This window comes from Lutra lutra, chromosome 9 (genome assembly GCF_902655055.1).
Source record: "Lutra lutra chromosome 9, mLutLut1.2, whole genome shotgun sequence".
NCBI classification, from domain to species: Eukaryota; Metazoa; Chordata; class Mammalia; order Carnivora; family Mustelidae; genus Lutra; species Lutra lutra.
The window spans coordinates 130,114,679-130,130,146 of NC_062286.1; the positions used below are offsets into that span (position 1 = coordinate 130,114,679).

At 49.3% G+C, this 15,468-nt stretch overlaps 1 protein-coding gene across 1 annotated transcript; it reads right to left on the bottom strand.

Annotated features, from left to right (window-relative positions):
- Positions 1–10,415: 10,415 nt before the first annotated feature.
- LOC125109904 (thyrotropin-releasing hormone receptor-like) lies at positions 10,416–14,488 on the bottom strand. The gene is made up of 2 exons (XM_047746991.1): positions 13,757–14,488; positions 10,416–10,730 (listed from the first exon to the last, which is right to left on the bottom strand). Exons 1-2 carry the CDS (start codon positions 14,486–14,488, stop codon positions 10,416–10,418), a joined length of 1,047 nt encoding a protein of 348 aa, XP_047602947.1.
- Positions 14,489–15,468: the final 980 nt, after the last annotated feature.

The window sequence follows — 15,468 nt, forward strand, 5'->3', positions numbered from 1 at the left end:
GGATTGTGGAGGATCATCTAGATGGTGTCTACTCAGAGGACAATGAATTGCTCCAATCCAATCACTGAGCTTTGCCTGGGTATCGAAGTCAGGGAAACCCACTGTATTTCTTTCACAGATGTTCTTGGCAAGACTGGCTCCTGTGTCATTTAGTCAAACTTCACCTAGGAAAATGTTTAGATATAAATGACAGGAAAACTTAAATAGCTAAAGTAAGACCTATATCATATTGTCTGGACCTTTCTGAGTAAATCTGTAGGAACACATGAGTGCTGTATATTTATGCCAACTTTTTCAGGAGTGATCTGATACTCTTTTCTCTGATGCTTTATTTGACATATTTCTACTATTTCATTTGAATGCACACATTACTATAAATGTCTTTGAAATCCATTGTAAAATGTGGGAAGTCAATACCTAAAAATCTTACCTGGGATTTGTTCATTTTTGGATACTCTTGAGAAAGGGCCAGGAGTAGGGCTATCAGAGCTGGGTAAGGAAAAAGAGGAATAGAATCATGAGAAGTCTGGCTAATCAATAGTTCTTAAGATCACCTATCAAGAAAATGGTTTTAGGGGCACCTGGGTGGCTCAGTGGGTTAAAGCCTCTGCCATCGGCTTAGGTCATGATCCCAGGGTCCTGGGATTGAGCCCCACCTTGGGCTCTCTGCTCAGCAGGGAGCCTGCTTCCCTTCCCCTCTCTCTGCCTGCCTCTCTGCCTACTTGTGATCTCTGTCTGTCAAATAAATGAATAAAGTCTTAAAAAAAAAAAAAAGAAAATGGTTTTTAGACCAATCGGGTGAGGGAATATCCAGTCGTCCATTTATAATTCTGAAGCGATCACTGAGAACTTTTCTTACTGAGTGAATATAAATAATTTTTTTAATGGAAACTTAGGCCTTGGAAAAAAAATAAAAATAATCTGAGCACAGTAATATATTGGATCAGTAAAATTCAGTATATACAAAGTTTAGAACACTATTCCAGGATTAAAAGTAATATTAGGATTTCAATACTCATTGGTATGGGAAATGCTGAAATTATATCATTTACCTATTTTCCTACTAGTATTTTTTAGCCACTTGAGAGCAGAGAATCCAGGAGAAGCTCAGAGAGGACTGCGAGTGCTTTAAGATGTTTGTCTTTTTGTCTGGCCTCCCTCAGATGCAGTTCCACCAGAGGATCATTTGCTAAGAAACTTGTTTTAACTTAAATGTGCCAGAGGACAGAGCCCTGACCTGGAAACCAACACATGAATTCAGTTCTTGTTTATCACCAGCAAACTGCATAACTGGCGAAGATATTTACCTCCTGAGTCCTAATTTTAAAATAAGGCAAAATTACATAGTTTTAAAAGAAAACGTTCTCCTGACCTCTGCTGTGTGATTCTAGAAGGGGGAATATTCGATGAATTCCAGGTGCTGTGGTAGACTTGGTTTGAGTAGCTCAGAATAGACAGAAAGAGTAGCCACTATAGGGAATGGCACACATGAACTTGGAAAGTGATGAGAAATCATTTCCTTAGCTATGGCTGGTGCCCCTTCCCTCCAACCCACAACCCCACAAATCTGGGAAGTGTCTTTTCCTGTCCCATTTGCACTCTGCCCTTTCCCTTCAATTGCAAGCTCACGGTCGTTCTTTTGAAAGTTGGACTTTCAAGTTCAAAGCCTTGCTGAGCTACAATATCCATACTGTAGCTAACTATGACTATGATATTATCACCCAGACTTTGCTCACCCTGGAGAGGAAAATTCTGGCCAGTTCCTTTCAAAGACTCTTCTGCTTCCACACTGAAATCCTAGGGAGAGATTTTCATTCAGGGATACATTCTTCCAGGTGGGATTTCTGTTCCTGGTGACTGCTGCTTTTTACTCACTCGACGGTTTTGTTTCAATCTGAGCCTGAAGCCATATTTCCATTAGCTGGAACCTATGCTTGGAGTCCCCAAAGGTCAAGTGCCTGGTGAACTGGACGTTTTCTAGAATCTGATCAGGGCTGCTGAAAAGGGAGAGACTACTTCAGGAGCAGGAAGAGCCTAGAAACCTCAATTATGCCTTGCGACCTAAGGAAAGCAAGTCAAAAGGTCTGTCCAAATATATGGCATAATTGCTTCTTAAGGCACATACAGGACAAGTCACTGTGCCAGAGAAAACCCAATGGGAGCAGGTAGAGGGGAAGGCATATTACAAAGATCATGAGACCAGGAGTAAAACAGACCTAGTTTGAAATCTCAACCCATTCACTTAGCTTTCTGCAAATGAGGTTTTTAAATGTGCTCCAACAGCGGAAGTAATGCTGACCCCACAAGCTGGTTGGGAAGATTGAGTGAAACGTCTAAAAATCTTTGCAAAAGGATAGCAGGGAATACTTATCCAGAACATACTATATATTCGACTTGACCTTCCGATCATTTTACCTTGGAACAACCCTTGCGTGGCAAATAGGATTACTATGCTCATTTTACAAGCAGAGAAAACAGGATTAGTCTAATAACGTGCCCAGGGATGCAGTGCTATTTTGTGACAGGACCTGATCTGAACCCAAACATCACGCTCTTAAAGCCTAATGCAATGCTGCGGACATCTCCGCCCCGACCCTCAAGTCCCTCACTGAACTCTCTCGTCCAGTCAGTTCTGCACCCTGGCACTTCCCCTCAACTGTAGCTCGCATCCTCCCAACAAATACTTAATGTAAAATAACTTACATAATAATAATAGTGTTTATTTCTCATAAGGAATATTTGTTCCCTTTCCTGCTGCCCTCTAGCACTTTTCGACTCCGCCCGGCAGGCTGCACGTCCAAGTGCATCCACGAAAGTTCTGCAATCAGACTTGTGCCATTTGGACGCACAAACCTTACACCCTCACAAAGCACCTTCTTCAGGCAAAAAAAAGGCTGCAGAGAGCGCCAGCCCTCAGGCCGGCGGGTCTGGAGGCCAGCCTGGCTCTCGCCCCTCTTCTCCCGGACCAGCTCCACCCCACCCTTCCTTCCGACCCCAGAAGGCCCGGAGCCCCCTGCCAGTCCTTCCTCTAACTCGCGGTTGCCCCCGCCGCTGCGCTTCCACTTTGCACCAAATACCGGTGGGCGCGGACCCCGAGCAACTGCACACTGCAGTACACGCCCCCGGAAGAACCTTGAGAACCGAACTGAGCGCCCAGGTAGAGCGCGGCACATGCGCAGAAGCAGCCTCCGGGCCGCCCTTCCCAGGGTTCCCCAAGGGGCGGTGCCGCCTTTTGGAACTACATTCCCCATCAGGCGCCGCGGCCCCGCCGCGGGATGAGGAATGCTTCGAGGAGTGTCTGCTTTGATGACCGCGTCTGATGGATCGCTGTGAATCACTAATACGAAAAGAAAAGTTGCCTGTTAACTTCATCGAAGACTATAGCTAAGAAGCGAAGTTTACAGACTATGAAATGTCCACCAACTGTTAATGATCCCCAAATCTTCATCTTCGTCCCAAACTTCTCTTATGAGCACCAGAGTCGTTTATCTTATTCTTTCTGTTTTCCCCTCTGAGCATCAGAAAACACAGTGGGCAATAACCCTGAGAACTCTCTAAATGTGAGAAAGCCTTCTTTACATCTGAGATCTCGTAGGGGAGCACTCAAAAGAATGTAACCAGTGGGGCGCCTGGGTGGCTCAGTCATTAAGCGTCTGCCTTCAGCTTGGGTCATGATCCAGGGTCATGATCCCAGTGTCCTGGGATGGAGACCCATATCGGGCTCTCTGCTTGGCCGGAAGCCTGCTTCTCCCCCCTCCCACTCCTCCGCTTGTGTTCCCTCTCTCGCTGTGTCTCTGTCAAATAAATAAATAAGAATGTAACTACTACAGAAAAGCCTTTACCTATGTGGGTAGATCTATATAATAAATAAAATATCAAAAAAAAAAAAAAAAAAGAATGTAACCACTACAAGAAAGCCTTTACCTGTTCGGGTAGATCTATAAAAACATGTTGAATGTGTGAAAGCATTGTGGAATTCAAACATTACCTACCCAAGAATTCATGCTGAAAGGAAATTTATCAGTGGGGAGTGTAGTAATAAAAAGATGTATGATATGCTCTTAAATAAGATAGGCAATCACATATATAAAGCATAATTTTATCTTTTATAGAGACATGTTTAAAGATGCACATTTAAGTAGGTATTAATTTAGATAAAATTTAGAAAGATATGCTCCAAAATTAACAATGTAATCCATGGATATGAGATTATTTAGGAGGAAGAGGGACTTTCCTTTGTGCATACATATAATTTTTCTTTTCTTTTTTTTTTTTTTTTAGATTTTATTTATTTATTTGACAGACAGAGATCACAAGTAGGCAAAGAGGCAGGCAGAGAGAGAGGAAGGGAAGCAGGCTCTCTGCTGAGCACAAAGCCCGATGCGGGACTCGATCCCTGGACCCTGGGATCATGACCTGAGCTGAAGGAAGAGGCCTTAACCCACTGAGCCACCCAGAGGTCCCATTCTTTCTTTTTTTTTTTTTTAAGATCTTATTTATTTGACAGAGAGAGACACAGCGAGAGAGGGAACACAAGCACGGGGAGTGGGAGAGGGAGAAGCAGGCTTCCCGCAGAGCAGGGAGCCTGACGGTGGCGGGGGGGGGGGGGGGGGGGGGGGGGGGGGGGGGGGGGGGGGGGGGCCTCGATCCCAGGACCCTGGCATCATGACCTGAGCCAAAGACAGATACTTAATGACCAGGCACCCCCTATATAAGTTTTCTATGTATAAGTAAAATGGATGATTTTTCCATTTTGGGTATGAAAGACAGACAAAATGAAAAGGAAATATAAAGGCATTCTTGGCCTACTAATTTGAAAGTCAAATATGTGAGAGAGAATGGAATACACACACGCATATAAATAGATCTTCATTGAGATAAGCGCTGGAATTGAAAATATTAAATGTTCACCACTTATACGTACAGGTTGATAAGGAATTTTTATTTGTGACATTAAGTGTTTTTGTTTTCAAAAATTTCCTTAATGTCTCAGTAACTTCTGTCTGTCCTCAAATCATTCTTTCAGCCATCTTGGTGCCTGTATAAGCTTGTGTAAAAAAGGTACCACCACAGAGTATCTTCAACAACAGAAATGTATTGTCTCTCAGTTCTGGAAGCTAGAAGTCTGAAATCAAGGTGTCAGCAGTGTTGGTTTTTACCCTGGGCACTGTGAGGGAAATCTCTTCCATGCTTCTCTCCAAGCTGTGTCTTGGCTTGTAGATGGCATTCTTTCTGTGTTTTCCTGACCTTCCCCCTTCACGTGTCTGTCTCTGGGTCCAAATTCTCCCACTTCATTTTTTTTGTAAAGACATAGTCATATTTGATTAAGGTTCACCCAAGTGACTTCATCTTAGCTTAGTCATCTGTTAAAAACCCTGTTTCCAATAAGGTCGTATTGACAGATACTGGAGGTTAAAAACTTCAACATCTTTTAATGGGATATAATGACCATCCAGCAGTTTTTCTGACAGCTCTAGTAGAATGAAATGAAATATGACCTCGTATTTACTTTGATGTGTGTATGGGCATCTCTCTTGAGTCTTATTTGGGCAATACGACACCAGTGGGTCTTGGGAGAGTAGAAATCCATGAACTGAATTTCTGGCATCGTGGCATCTTGGGCTGATTCTGGCATGTGGGTAGCGCTCCAGCTATGAAAGATTTGTTGCAGGAATGGTTTAAAAAAGAAAGGGGAAAATATTGCAAGGAGGAGGAAAACAGGGAAAGTGATGAGAAGGGGATAGGGTCTGAGTTCTATGGCTTCTCGTGTCCTCAGCTCTAGGGACTCAGCCAGCATAGAGCTCAGCGCCTAGTCCCCAGAGATGATTAATTAGCCAGGATAGTCGAGGGGGAGGAGGAGAAGAAAAGGGGAGAGGATCCAAGGGATCCGGAGGAAAGCTGAGAGATTGGGAGGGTAGGGAAGGGGGAAGGAGAGAGAGCGGGATAGAGCGGGGCTGGAGGAGAGGAAGACAGTATGTCCCAAAGTTGGTCCGGGAAGCAGATATTGGATCATACAGGTTTCTCTATGGCCACTAAGTGGCAGTATTAGCAAGGACTGCTAATTAGCAATGACCACGGTCACTGACTACCAGAGTGAACTTCCTTGCTGCTGTTATCTTGGTTATCTCATCTTCGAGGACATCTGTTGGTTTTCTTGGTCCTCCTCACATCCATACTACCTTCTTCTGAGAACAGTACTTCAATTTTCCTCGGTGGAACTACCACACTTCTATTAAGGTATGCCACATACACTTGCATAGGCACACTGCACAAACCCAGAGGAATCATACACTTAGATTTCTGAGTTGTACCTGCTGAAATTGAGCAGTGCCAAACCTAACAACTGTCAATGGCAGCCATTGAACGATGGTCCAGTGAGTTGCCTGTCCCATTCCTGGCCTCAGTGGAGCAGAGTCTTTCTGATATGGAAGACCTGAAGCCCTTGCCCATTAATTGCTGTTATGTAGATCTCTGGAGTTATCCTGATTCTGGTTCTTACCAACTCCAGCAAATTCCTTTTGAATGTAGCTATTCAGAAATACTTTGTGTTGCCAACAAAGAAACCCAATAAGTCACAATCCACTCCTCAGGCTTTCCTCAGACTGGAAGCCAAATCACAGGAAAGGGTCTTGAGTGTTAAAATGAAAGCTGGTCTTTGTTCCTTATCCAGCATTTATTCACCCAGCAATGACTTCTGGAGACCTGCTGTGTGCCAGGCACTGTTCTAGGCTCTGGGAAACAACAGTGAAAAGCCTGACACGGCCCCTGCCTTCATAAGATCTGCTTATTTAGAATCTGGTGAGGAAGACCACAATTTTTATTAGCCACAACTAGCTATAGCATTGCAAAGAGCTATAGAATTCCAAATTGTAAGGAGTGCTGGGAGGGAAAGGAATGGAACGCTGTGTGGAAGATATTTTTAAGTAAATAGCATTTATTTTAGGCTTGCGAAGTGCAAGCACTTTCCATGCCTCCGAACGATCACCAGAACAATGCTGCAGTTTAAATCCCACTGTAGGTCCTATTTCACAGATGTGAAAACAAAACCTACACAAATAGAAAGATATAATATTAATAATTTGTAAATACAAATATAAATAAGGGTTTTGCCAGGACCCGGGACTTTACATACTAAAAGTGAGGGCAGTCCTGGGCAAACACAGACCAGCTGTCGTTCTAAGGAATAACTCGGCTAAGGTCACACTTTAGGGAGCGGTGGGCTGACTACTGACTCCAGATCTAATTTGACTCCAAAGTTCACATACATAGTGACCATCCCAAGGGTGCCCTCGGATGTGAGCAGTCTCTGGAGAAACGGGGGCGAGCTGGAGAGGCTAAGGGCAGGTCAGCGGGAGGGGGAGGCAATGGTCCAGCAAGAGATGGGAATGGAGATGAAAGGAGGCTTTCTCCCATCAGTAAGTGCATGGATAGGAAGGGAGAAGGGAGAAGAAGTGGGATGACTCAAGGGTTTTGGCTCAGGAGTGGGGAGGATGTGATCTGGGGGGAGAAGGACAATGATTCAGATTGGCCCTAGTGGGTGTATCATCGAGGTGGAAACGGTGGTGTACAGCTGGAGAAGAGTCTCAGAATTGGGGAATCCTCTTGGCTTAGCTTGTCAGAGCCCAGAGACCAGCTGGAAATGAAAGCCTCCGGATCAGCCAGGCTTTCTGGGTTGCAAGCAACAGACACTGACTCAGACCAGCATAACCAAAAAGATGGACGTTTTAATGAGGATTTCGGGAGACTCCTTGAACCAAGTTAGAATACAGGACGGAAATAGGGCAGACTGGGTGGCAGGAATGAACTACATCTTGGGGGATGCCACTGCCACCACTGCCCCCAGACAGCGGATGTCATGCTGCTGTGGCTGCTTCCACTGCCGCTGAACAATGGACACCACCCTTGCTGTTGCTAGCATAAATAAAATACTCCTGCCTTCCTCCTCCCCCCTTCCCCCTCCCCCGTGCATTTGTATCAGTTGCTGAAGATTCAAGTTCTGGGCCTCTGATTAACTGAATCCAATTCACATGGCCCACGCGCATCCCAGGCAGCAGAGGAAAAGAAAAGCAAGTGTCTGATTTTTCAGATTTCCTTAGTGGGAGAAGGCATCCTGCCTTCTTCTTCTTCTTCTTTTTTTTTTTTTTTTTTAAGATTTTATTTATTTATTTGACAGAGATCACAAGTAGGCAGAGAGGCAGGCAGAGAGAGAGAGAGGAGGAAGCAGGCTCCCTGCTGAGCAGAGAGCCTGATACGGGGCTCCATCCCAGGACCCTGGGATCATGACCTGAGCCGAAGGCAGAGGCTTTAACCCACTGAGCCATCCAGGCACCCCGGCATCCTGCCTTCTAGCAAGATTTACACATGGGTGATTTCCCATGTCCAGAAAGGATATTCAGAAATCAAGGAATCAAAGTGAATGAATGATAATAAAATGTCTAATGCAATTTCTGCAGCTGTCATATGCACCCATGCCATTGTATAAATGAGGTTCAAAGAAAAGTCCTGTAATGTGCAGAGTTGTCCAGAAGTGGCCCCCAAAAGTTCTCACAGGGTTGCCTGGGCATTGAGCCCTCTGTGTCATGGAGGGGGAGTGCCTCCTTCTTAGTTTCCGTGAGACTGGGGGCTCTCTCCACAGCAGAAGAGGCTGTACCTTTGCATGGTTCCCAGTGTCCCCAAAGGCAGGTGCAGTGCCCAGACAACCCCTGCGAAGCACAGGCATCCCCAACCTCTTCTGCCTGGTGCCCAGGCAGTTTGTTGCTTCCCTTCATTGATGAGGCTGCTTTCACATGCTCCCCCATAAAAAGGGAGAGTGACAGGTGTGGGATCCCACCCCTGGAACACAGACTACACCACAGTCCAGTAAATCACTCGTGTCCTCGTTCCCTTCTGTGAGATAACAGTGGGATGGGGCACCTGTGCATTTTCTTCTCACCCTGACCCTCAACTTGAACTTTACTACCAACACAATCAATCTTACTTTAACCCATTCTGTGAGATGTCTGAATTTCTCCTGAGTCTGACGAGTGGAGACCCCAAAGGGACCACCTTGCCCTAGCAATTCTTTGCCAAGGTCTTAGAGCAGTTGGGGCTACCTAGAAAACCCTTGTCCGCCCCACCCTAGTTTCCATTTTGGCCCTGTCTCCCTATCTGCCAATGCTATCTTCTTTGTTCTTTGTTCTTCGGTACTTTAATGCCTTCTCTCTCTCTTTTTTAGAAGGTTTTATTTATTTATTGAGAGCTAGAGAGCGCGAGCAGAAGCAGAAGGAGCTGGGGAGTGGCAGAAGGAGAGGGAGAAGCAAGGAGTCTGATGTAGGACTCAATCCTAGGAACTTGATCCCAGGACCCTGAGATCATGACCTAGCAGAAGGCAGATGCTTAACCAACTGAACCAGCCAGGCGCCCTAAATCCTTCTTCTTAGAGGAAAGGCTTTTAAGAACTTCCCATTCACACTGAAGTTTCAGGTTAACTCCTTCTCCCAAGGAAATGTGCATATCTGGGAAAGACAGTGCTTAACCACTTCAAATAAGCACAACGGTGGATTGGTGATATTTGTAGAGAAAAAAATATAAGAATTTTTTTGTGGTGGGGGGGGAGGGAATGTCCTAGACTCCTTTCAATGAAAACATGGAGACCCTGCCTGCAGGTAAGGCTGGTTCCAGGAGTCTTTTTGCGGTCCTCCCTCCCTGCACTATGAGGTTGGGTGGTCCTAGAAGCCTGGACCCAGGCCACAGGTCCAGAGGGCTCACATCTAGTTTAGACAAGGCAAGTGCGTCCAGCACCCACCTGCCTTCCTCATCGGTTGCATCAGCCAGGATCCCAGTGCTGGGCTGGACGTGTCGTCCCTCCCTCCCCCGTTAGAATGGGAGCTCCTGAGAGTGGGGGCCCTGTCGGCATCACCTCTGTAGTATCTGAAATGCCCCGCAGGCTGCCCTGTATGTAGCAGGGTCTCAACAGAGTCACATGTCACCATCAGCATCCGGGGGGAGGCACCATCTGGTGCTGATGCTGGCAAGACAAAAAAACAAAAAAAAACAAAAAAAACCACTCCCCGAATCTTTAGGAAGAGTGCACCCAGATTCCCAAGAGATCCCTGGTGAATGCCCCTGACCTACTCAATCTGCAAAGGTGCATCCCAGGCTGCCCTTAGGCCACAGGGTGCTTTTGTGTAAAATATAAAGAGGTTCTCCCTCTTAGATTTGTATAGTTATTAAGCTGGAAAATTGTTTTACCAAATATACAGGTCTAGGCTGTGATGTTAATGGTGACCCCCTAGGGTTGTGCAGTGCACAACCTGCACACCTCTACTAAACAGCCCTGGACACCACTCCCTCTTCAGTAGAGATAAAGTAGTGGGCCTTGCCCTCAGGGGCCAGGATCCCCCTCCGGGTCTGGACATCGTGCTCCCTGGTTGCTTCTAAGAGCCCGGCCTGATCTGGGAACAATCTTTGATGACACTGTAGTACACAGGGGTGGCCTCCTGGGGCGGGAGCTGGGGACCGGCCCGCTGGCACTGAAACAGACTGTGGAAGGCCTCCCAGAAGCGCTGGGACATAAGGGCGTAGATGACGGGGTTGACTGCGCTGTTCAGGTAGACGCAAAGGCGGCAGAAGAGCAGGAAGCCAGGGCTGAGGTAGGGCGGGCTCAGGAAGGAATTCACCACCACCAGGGTGCGGTAAGGCAGCCACAGCAGAGCGAAAACCAGCACCAACACAGCCAGCATCTTGGTGACCTACCAGGTAAGACAGGAAATAGAGGGACGTGTGGGTGGGCACCGAGGGAGAATCCCGGGTTCCCTGCCTCTCTGCGGGCTTGGGAGGGGAAGAGGCCAAAAGAGCATCTGGGCCTTTGCGATTGGTGCCCTCATGCATCCCCCCGCCCCCCTCCATGATGCCTGTCCCATCCCCAGCTAGGACACTGCTGTGCCTCCTTCCAGACCCCACTCAAGCCATTTTCAGTAAGGGACACTCCCCCCAATACCCCCAATCCACCCTTGAAGCCCTTGGATGGGTCGCCGTTTTTAGTAGCAGTAAATTCTCGAATCCACTGCCTTTATGGGGGGGGGGGGACTTGAAGATTAAAGGAGTGAATACAGATAAAGAAAGCAGAACGGGGCCTGGCAGCCACTAAGTGGGATTGGAGCTGCGAACACAACCTCTACTACTACCATGACAAGTGCACAGAGTTCAGAGCCAGGAACAGCCAGGTTACGGTCCTGGTTCTACTCCTAACCAGCTGTTTAACTGGGACATACCTCTCTGTCCAGCTCAACCCCTTCTCCGCAACATCCCTGACCACGAACTCGCTGGTGGTGCTTTCAATGCCCCCCACTCCCCACTCCCCCTCCAGACTCTCCTTCCTGGCTTTGCCTTTGACTGCCAGTCTTGTCCCCCTCCCCCACCTCTCAGCACCCCCCCTTCATTCTTGGCCAGCACTTCCCTAACAGTGGAGCTGAAGCAAAGCCTCCTAGAGGTGGTACCCCAGGGAAGAGGTTTCAAAAGATGCTCTAAATTCCAGAATGGAAAGACCACCAGGGAGCATCAGTCAATGGGAGACAGTGACACACCCAGGCCCGCCCACACCCACCCCTGGAGTCCTCAGTGACTCTTCCCAAGACCAAATCTTGGGTGGCAAAAGGTCACTTACTAGAGCTTAAATTGCTCCAGCACTCTGGGCGCGCCGCACTGGTTCTGCCTAGAAACCCCTGGATACATGGAATCGGCTCTCAGGAATACTGGAGAGATGACTTTCTCATCAAGGAGGAAGCTAGCTTGGAATGTTCCTGCCTAAGATTGCTTCTCAGAGTCCAGGAGTATAAGTGACTCCTCCAAAGAGGCCTCGGCCCGCCTCAATCTATAAGCTTCAGTGCTGTAATATTCTCCAGGAACCAGAAACCTTAGGAATTCCCAAATCAGTCTTGACTCCTGATTTCACTAAATTCAGATTTAACTCTATTCCATTTTAGGTTCATTTGGGTGATTCCTACTAGATAGCAGGGGGCGGGCTTTGGAGCCAGTCTGCCTTGGGTTCAGACCTTGGTTCTGGCACTTACCGTTCCTGTCACCTGGAACAACTCCTCTGTGACTCAGTTTCCTCATCTGTCAAACTGAGATGATAACCGCACATACATCTTGGAGTAGTTACAGACACTCAATATACTAACTTGTATAAGACCAGTGCCTGGCACAGAGCAGATTCTTGATAATCATTGACTACTACTATCAGCAGTAGTATTTTCCACTTTGTTCTCCTAGACATTCTGCTTTCATTCAGTGCCTCTCGCCTGTTGCTGTTGTACACGGCATTCTGCAAGGGCTCTCTTGGGCTTCAAAGAATGCTGTCTTTAGACTGCCCACAGTAAAAAAAAACACTGATGCTCAAAAAAAAAAAAAAAAACAGTAATAAGAGGTACCCTACACTGAATACTTATTAAGTGCCAGGTTCATAATACCCACTACCATCCACGGAGGTGGATGGGCACTATAATGACAATGACTTTACAGAGTTGAAAATCAAGGCTCAGAGAGGTGAAGTGACTTACCCAAGGCCACACAGCAAGATGTTAACAAAGCTGGGCCCTAGAAAGACCCAGGTCGGGAAGACTATTTTCACTAGCCGAAGTTTCACCTAAAGCACAGGCCAGGTGGGGGCTTGAACCCAACCCTTTTAGGCTGAGCCGGAGAGTGGTAAACAGAGAAGTAAATAAGTGGTGGGAAGGTGGGAGGGGCATTTGTCTGGAGGGGAAGGTGATGCTGGGCGTACAGCCAGAGAGTTCCTGTTCCATACTGGCTCAGCCTGGGTCCAGTCCCCTTTCCTCTAAAACCCACCTTGAGCTAACATGCTTGCAAGGAGGAGCTGTTTGAGGCAGCTGGAAGAGCCCCCCAACAGTGCACCCACCCCAGGAGGAAGGGAGATGGTGCAGATGGTCCTTGCCTGTCTCAGCAGTGACTCAGCAGGGGCGAGGTGTCCTCCTCCCTCCCCCGCCCGCTGAAGGTGTGGGTGGCAGGCTGAGGATAAAGACCAGCTGGGCTCTGGGAGCCCTCCTTCCACCTGCATTCCTTGAATCCCCTTGCAAGACCACACTGCTGGAGTGTGGGTGGAGGATATAAGGAGTCCTGGACACTTCCCTCCATGTGTCACCTTTTCACTCCCTTGTCCCCTCTGAGCCTGTTCCTTTATCCATTAAGATAGGCGTGAGACCTCCTGGATGGGTTCAATAGCAGGAATGATCAAAGGACCAGGCATACCACGGAAAGTGCTCCCTAAGGGCTGGGTCTCTCTTGACCGCATCCCAACCCATCCCCCTCTTATGCTGGCTGGTTCTCAGAGATCATGCAGGCAGTTTTAGGGTCAGATAGGGTAAAGGCTTAGGAAAGTCACTTCCCCTCTCTGAGTCTCAGTCTCCAGATCATTAGGAGAGTACCACCCTGGGTGTGGCCACTGGTCGTGAATGTTTAAAAAAAACAACCAGTCTTAACTGAACATTTAGTTTGTGACATGGCTTCACAGAGGCTAAAGGCTTCACATGGTTAATCCCATTTCTCAGGACACTCCAATGTGGTGGGCGCTGTCATTACCCCATATAGCGGAGGAGGAAACTGAGGCTCAGAAAGGCAAAGTGGTAGCTCCAAAATCAAGCCTAGTAAGTGGCAGGACAGGGATTGACACTTGAGGAGTTTGACTCCAAAAGGGCCCAAGCTTCCCTCTGTCCATCTGCTGGCAGGGCATAGCGGTCCCAATGAAGACTGAGGTCCCCACCTGCTTCCGGGAGTTGAGGGCGCCTCTCTTGCCCCTGGAGGAGTAGCGCTGGTGGCCAGAGGGGCGACCCTGGTGCGCTGAGCCCGAGTGTCCCCGGTCTTCAGACGGCAGCGGCCCCACAAAGAGGATGCGCGCTATGAGCAGGTAGAACGCGGTGGCCAGGCCCAAGGGCAGCGCATAGAAGAGCGCAAAGTCCAGGAAGTAGATGGGCAGGTATAGAGAGCGTGACACGCGGTAGCCACACTGCACCTGCACGCCGTCGGCGTACGCCGTCTCGCTTGTGTCCACCAGGAAGAGCCAGAGGACGCAGTAGGCGCTGATGCCCAGCCACACCGATGCGGCGATGCGCTTGGCCCTTGCCACCGTGCACAGAGTTTGGGCGCGCAGCGGGTGGCAGATGGCGAGGTAGCGCTCCACGGTGAACGCGGTGATGGAGCCTGTGGACGCGTTGATGCCCACGTACTGCAGGTAGGTGATGCCCAGGCAGCCTGCGTGGCCGAAGATCCAAACCCGGGTGGACGCCCCCTCCGCTATGGTGGGCACTCCCGCCGCCAGGAGCACCAGCAGGTCAGCGGCAGCCAGGCTCACCAAATAACAGTTGGTGGGTGTGACCATTTGGCGGCTCCGGAGCACCACCAGGACCACCATGGCGCTGCCTGCCACGCCGACAGCGCACACGAGGGGCACCAGGGTCAAGGTCACCACCAGTACAGCCAGCGGAGGCCGGGGCATGGTGCCCAGGCCCGAAGCGTTCGCGCGCTCAGGGTGCTGGGTGCGGTTCTCCATGCGCGTGGCTCCGAAGGCTCTGAAGGCAGTGGCGAGCTGGGGGAATTACCCCAGCTGCAAAGGTGCCCTCCGGGGATCTGGAGACGCTCTCCGTGCCGGAAGTTGGGGGTCCGGCAGCTGCCTCCTGCCGAACAGGTTTCTCCAGCTCCGTGCAGGGTCTCACTGTCGCCGCTCAGGACGCTGGGGACTTGGAGGAATCAGGAGCAGGAACCGGGAGATAGGCGCGTGCTGCTCAGTTTCCAAGACGCCTTTTAAGTCTAAGTTGGCGCGATATTACCCGGGGTGAAGTTTACTGCAGGGGCGCGTTGCAGACTGGAGCGTGGCGCTCCCGGAGTGCACGGGGATCCCAGATGCCGCCCCCTACGGACCGACTGCTGGCGTCCTCTCAGGTCTTACCTCCGCTCTCTAAGTTCGCGGGGCTCAGGACTCTGATCTGAGGCGTCCGGTCAAGGAAGCGCGGTGAGGTGTGGGGTCTCCGCCTCGCTAGCTTTTCCCTTTGCTCTGCTTTCGGGGACCACCCCAGGCGGGCTCCTCCGCGGAGTTAGCGTGTTACTCCACTGATACCGCTTGGCTGATTCTGGTTGACCGGGTCCTGCACCCGTTCTTTCCCACTGGCTCTTGCACGGCACCCTGGGCACTTGGGGTCGGGGTGGGGGGATGCAGGGTGAGGTGGGGAAGGGATGCTAAAGGCAGCAGTGGTATGGGCGCCCTGCTCGCATGCCTCTTTCTCTCCTCTGCAGGGGCGGCTCCGCGGGGCAGTGGGGGAGGAGTCGGCCAGCCGCCGGCTTCTGTACTCAATCCAGAAATCCTATCTTGCTTTCACTGGCAAAAACCTCAGCCCTGCTATTGACAAATGGCTAGCGGAGCCGAGGGCCAGAGCTGCGGGGAAACGGAAGATATCTTCCCATCTAGACTTGGGTTGGTCC

Bases quoted from the DNA above. Each gene is read 5' to 3' on its own strand.
- LOC125109904 (XM_047746991.1), bottom strand. From the start codon at position 14,488: ATGCCCCGGCCTCCGCTGGCTGTACTGGTGGTGACCTTGACCCTGGTG. The intron at 10,731-13,756 runs GTGGGGACCTCA...CTTACCTGGTAG, and splicing joins CCCTCAACTCCCGGAAGCAG to GTCACCAAGATGCTGGCTGT.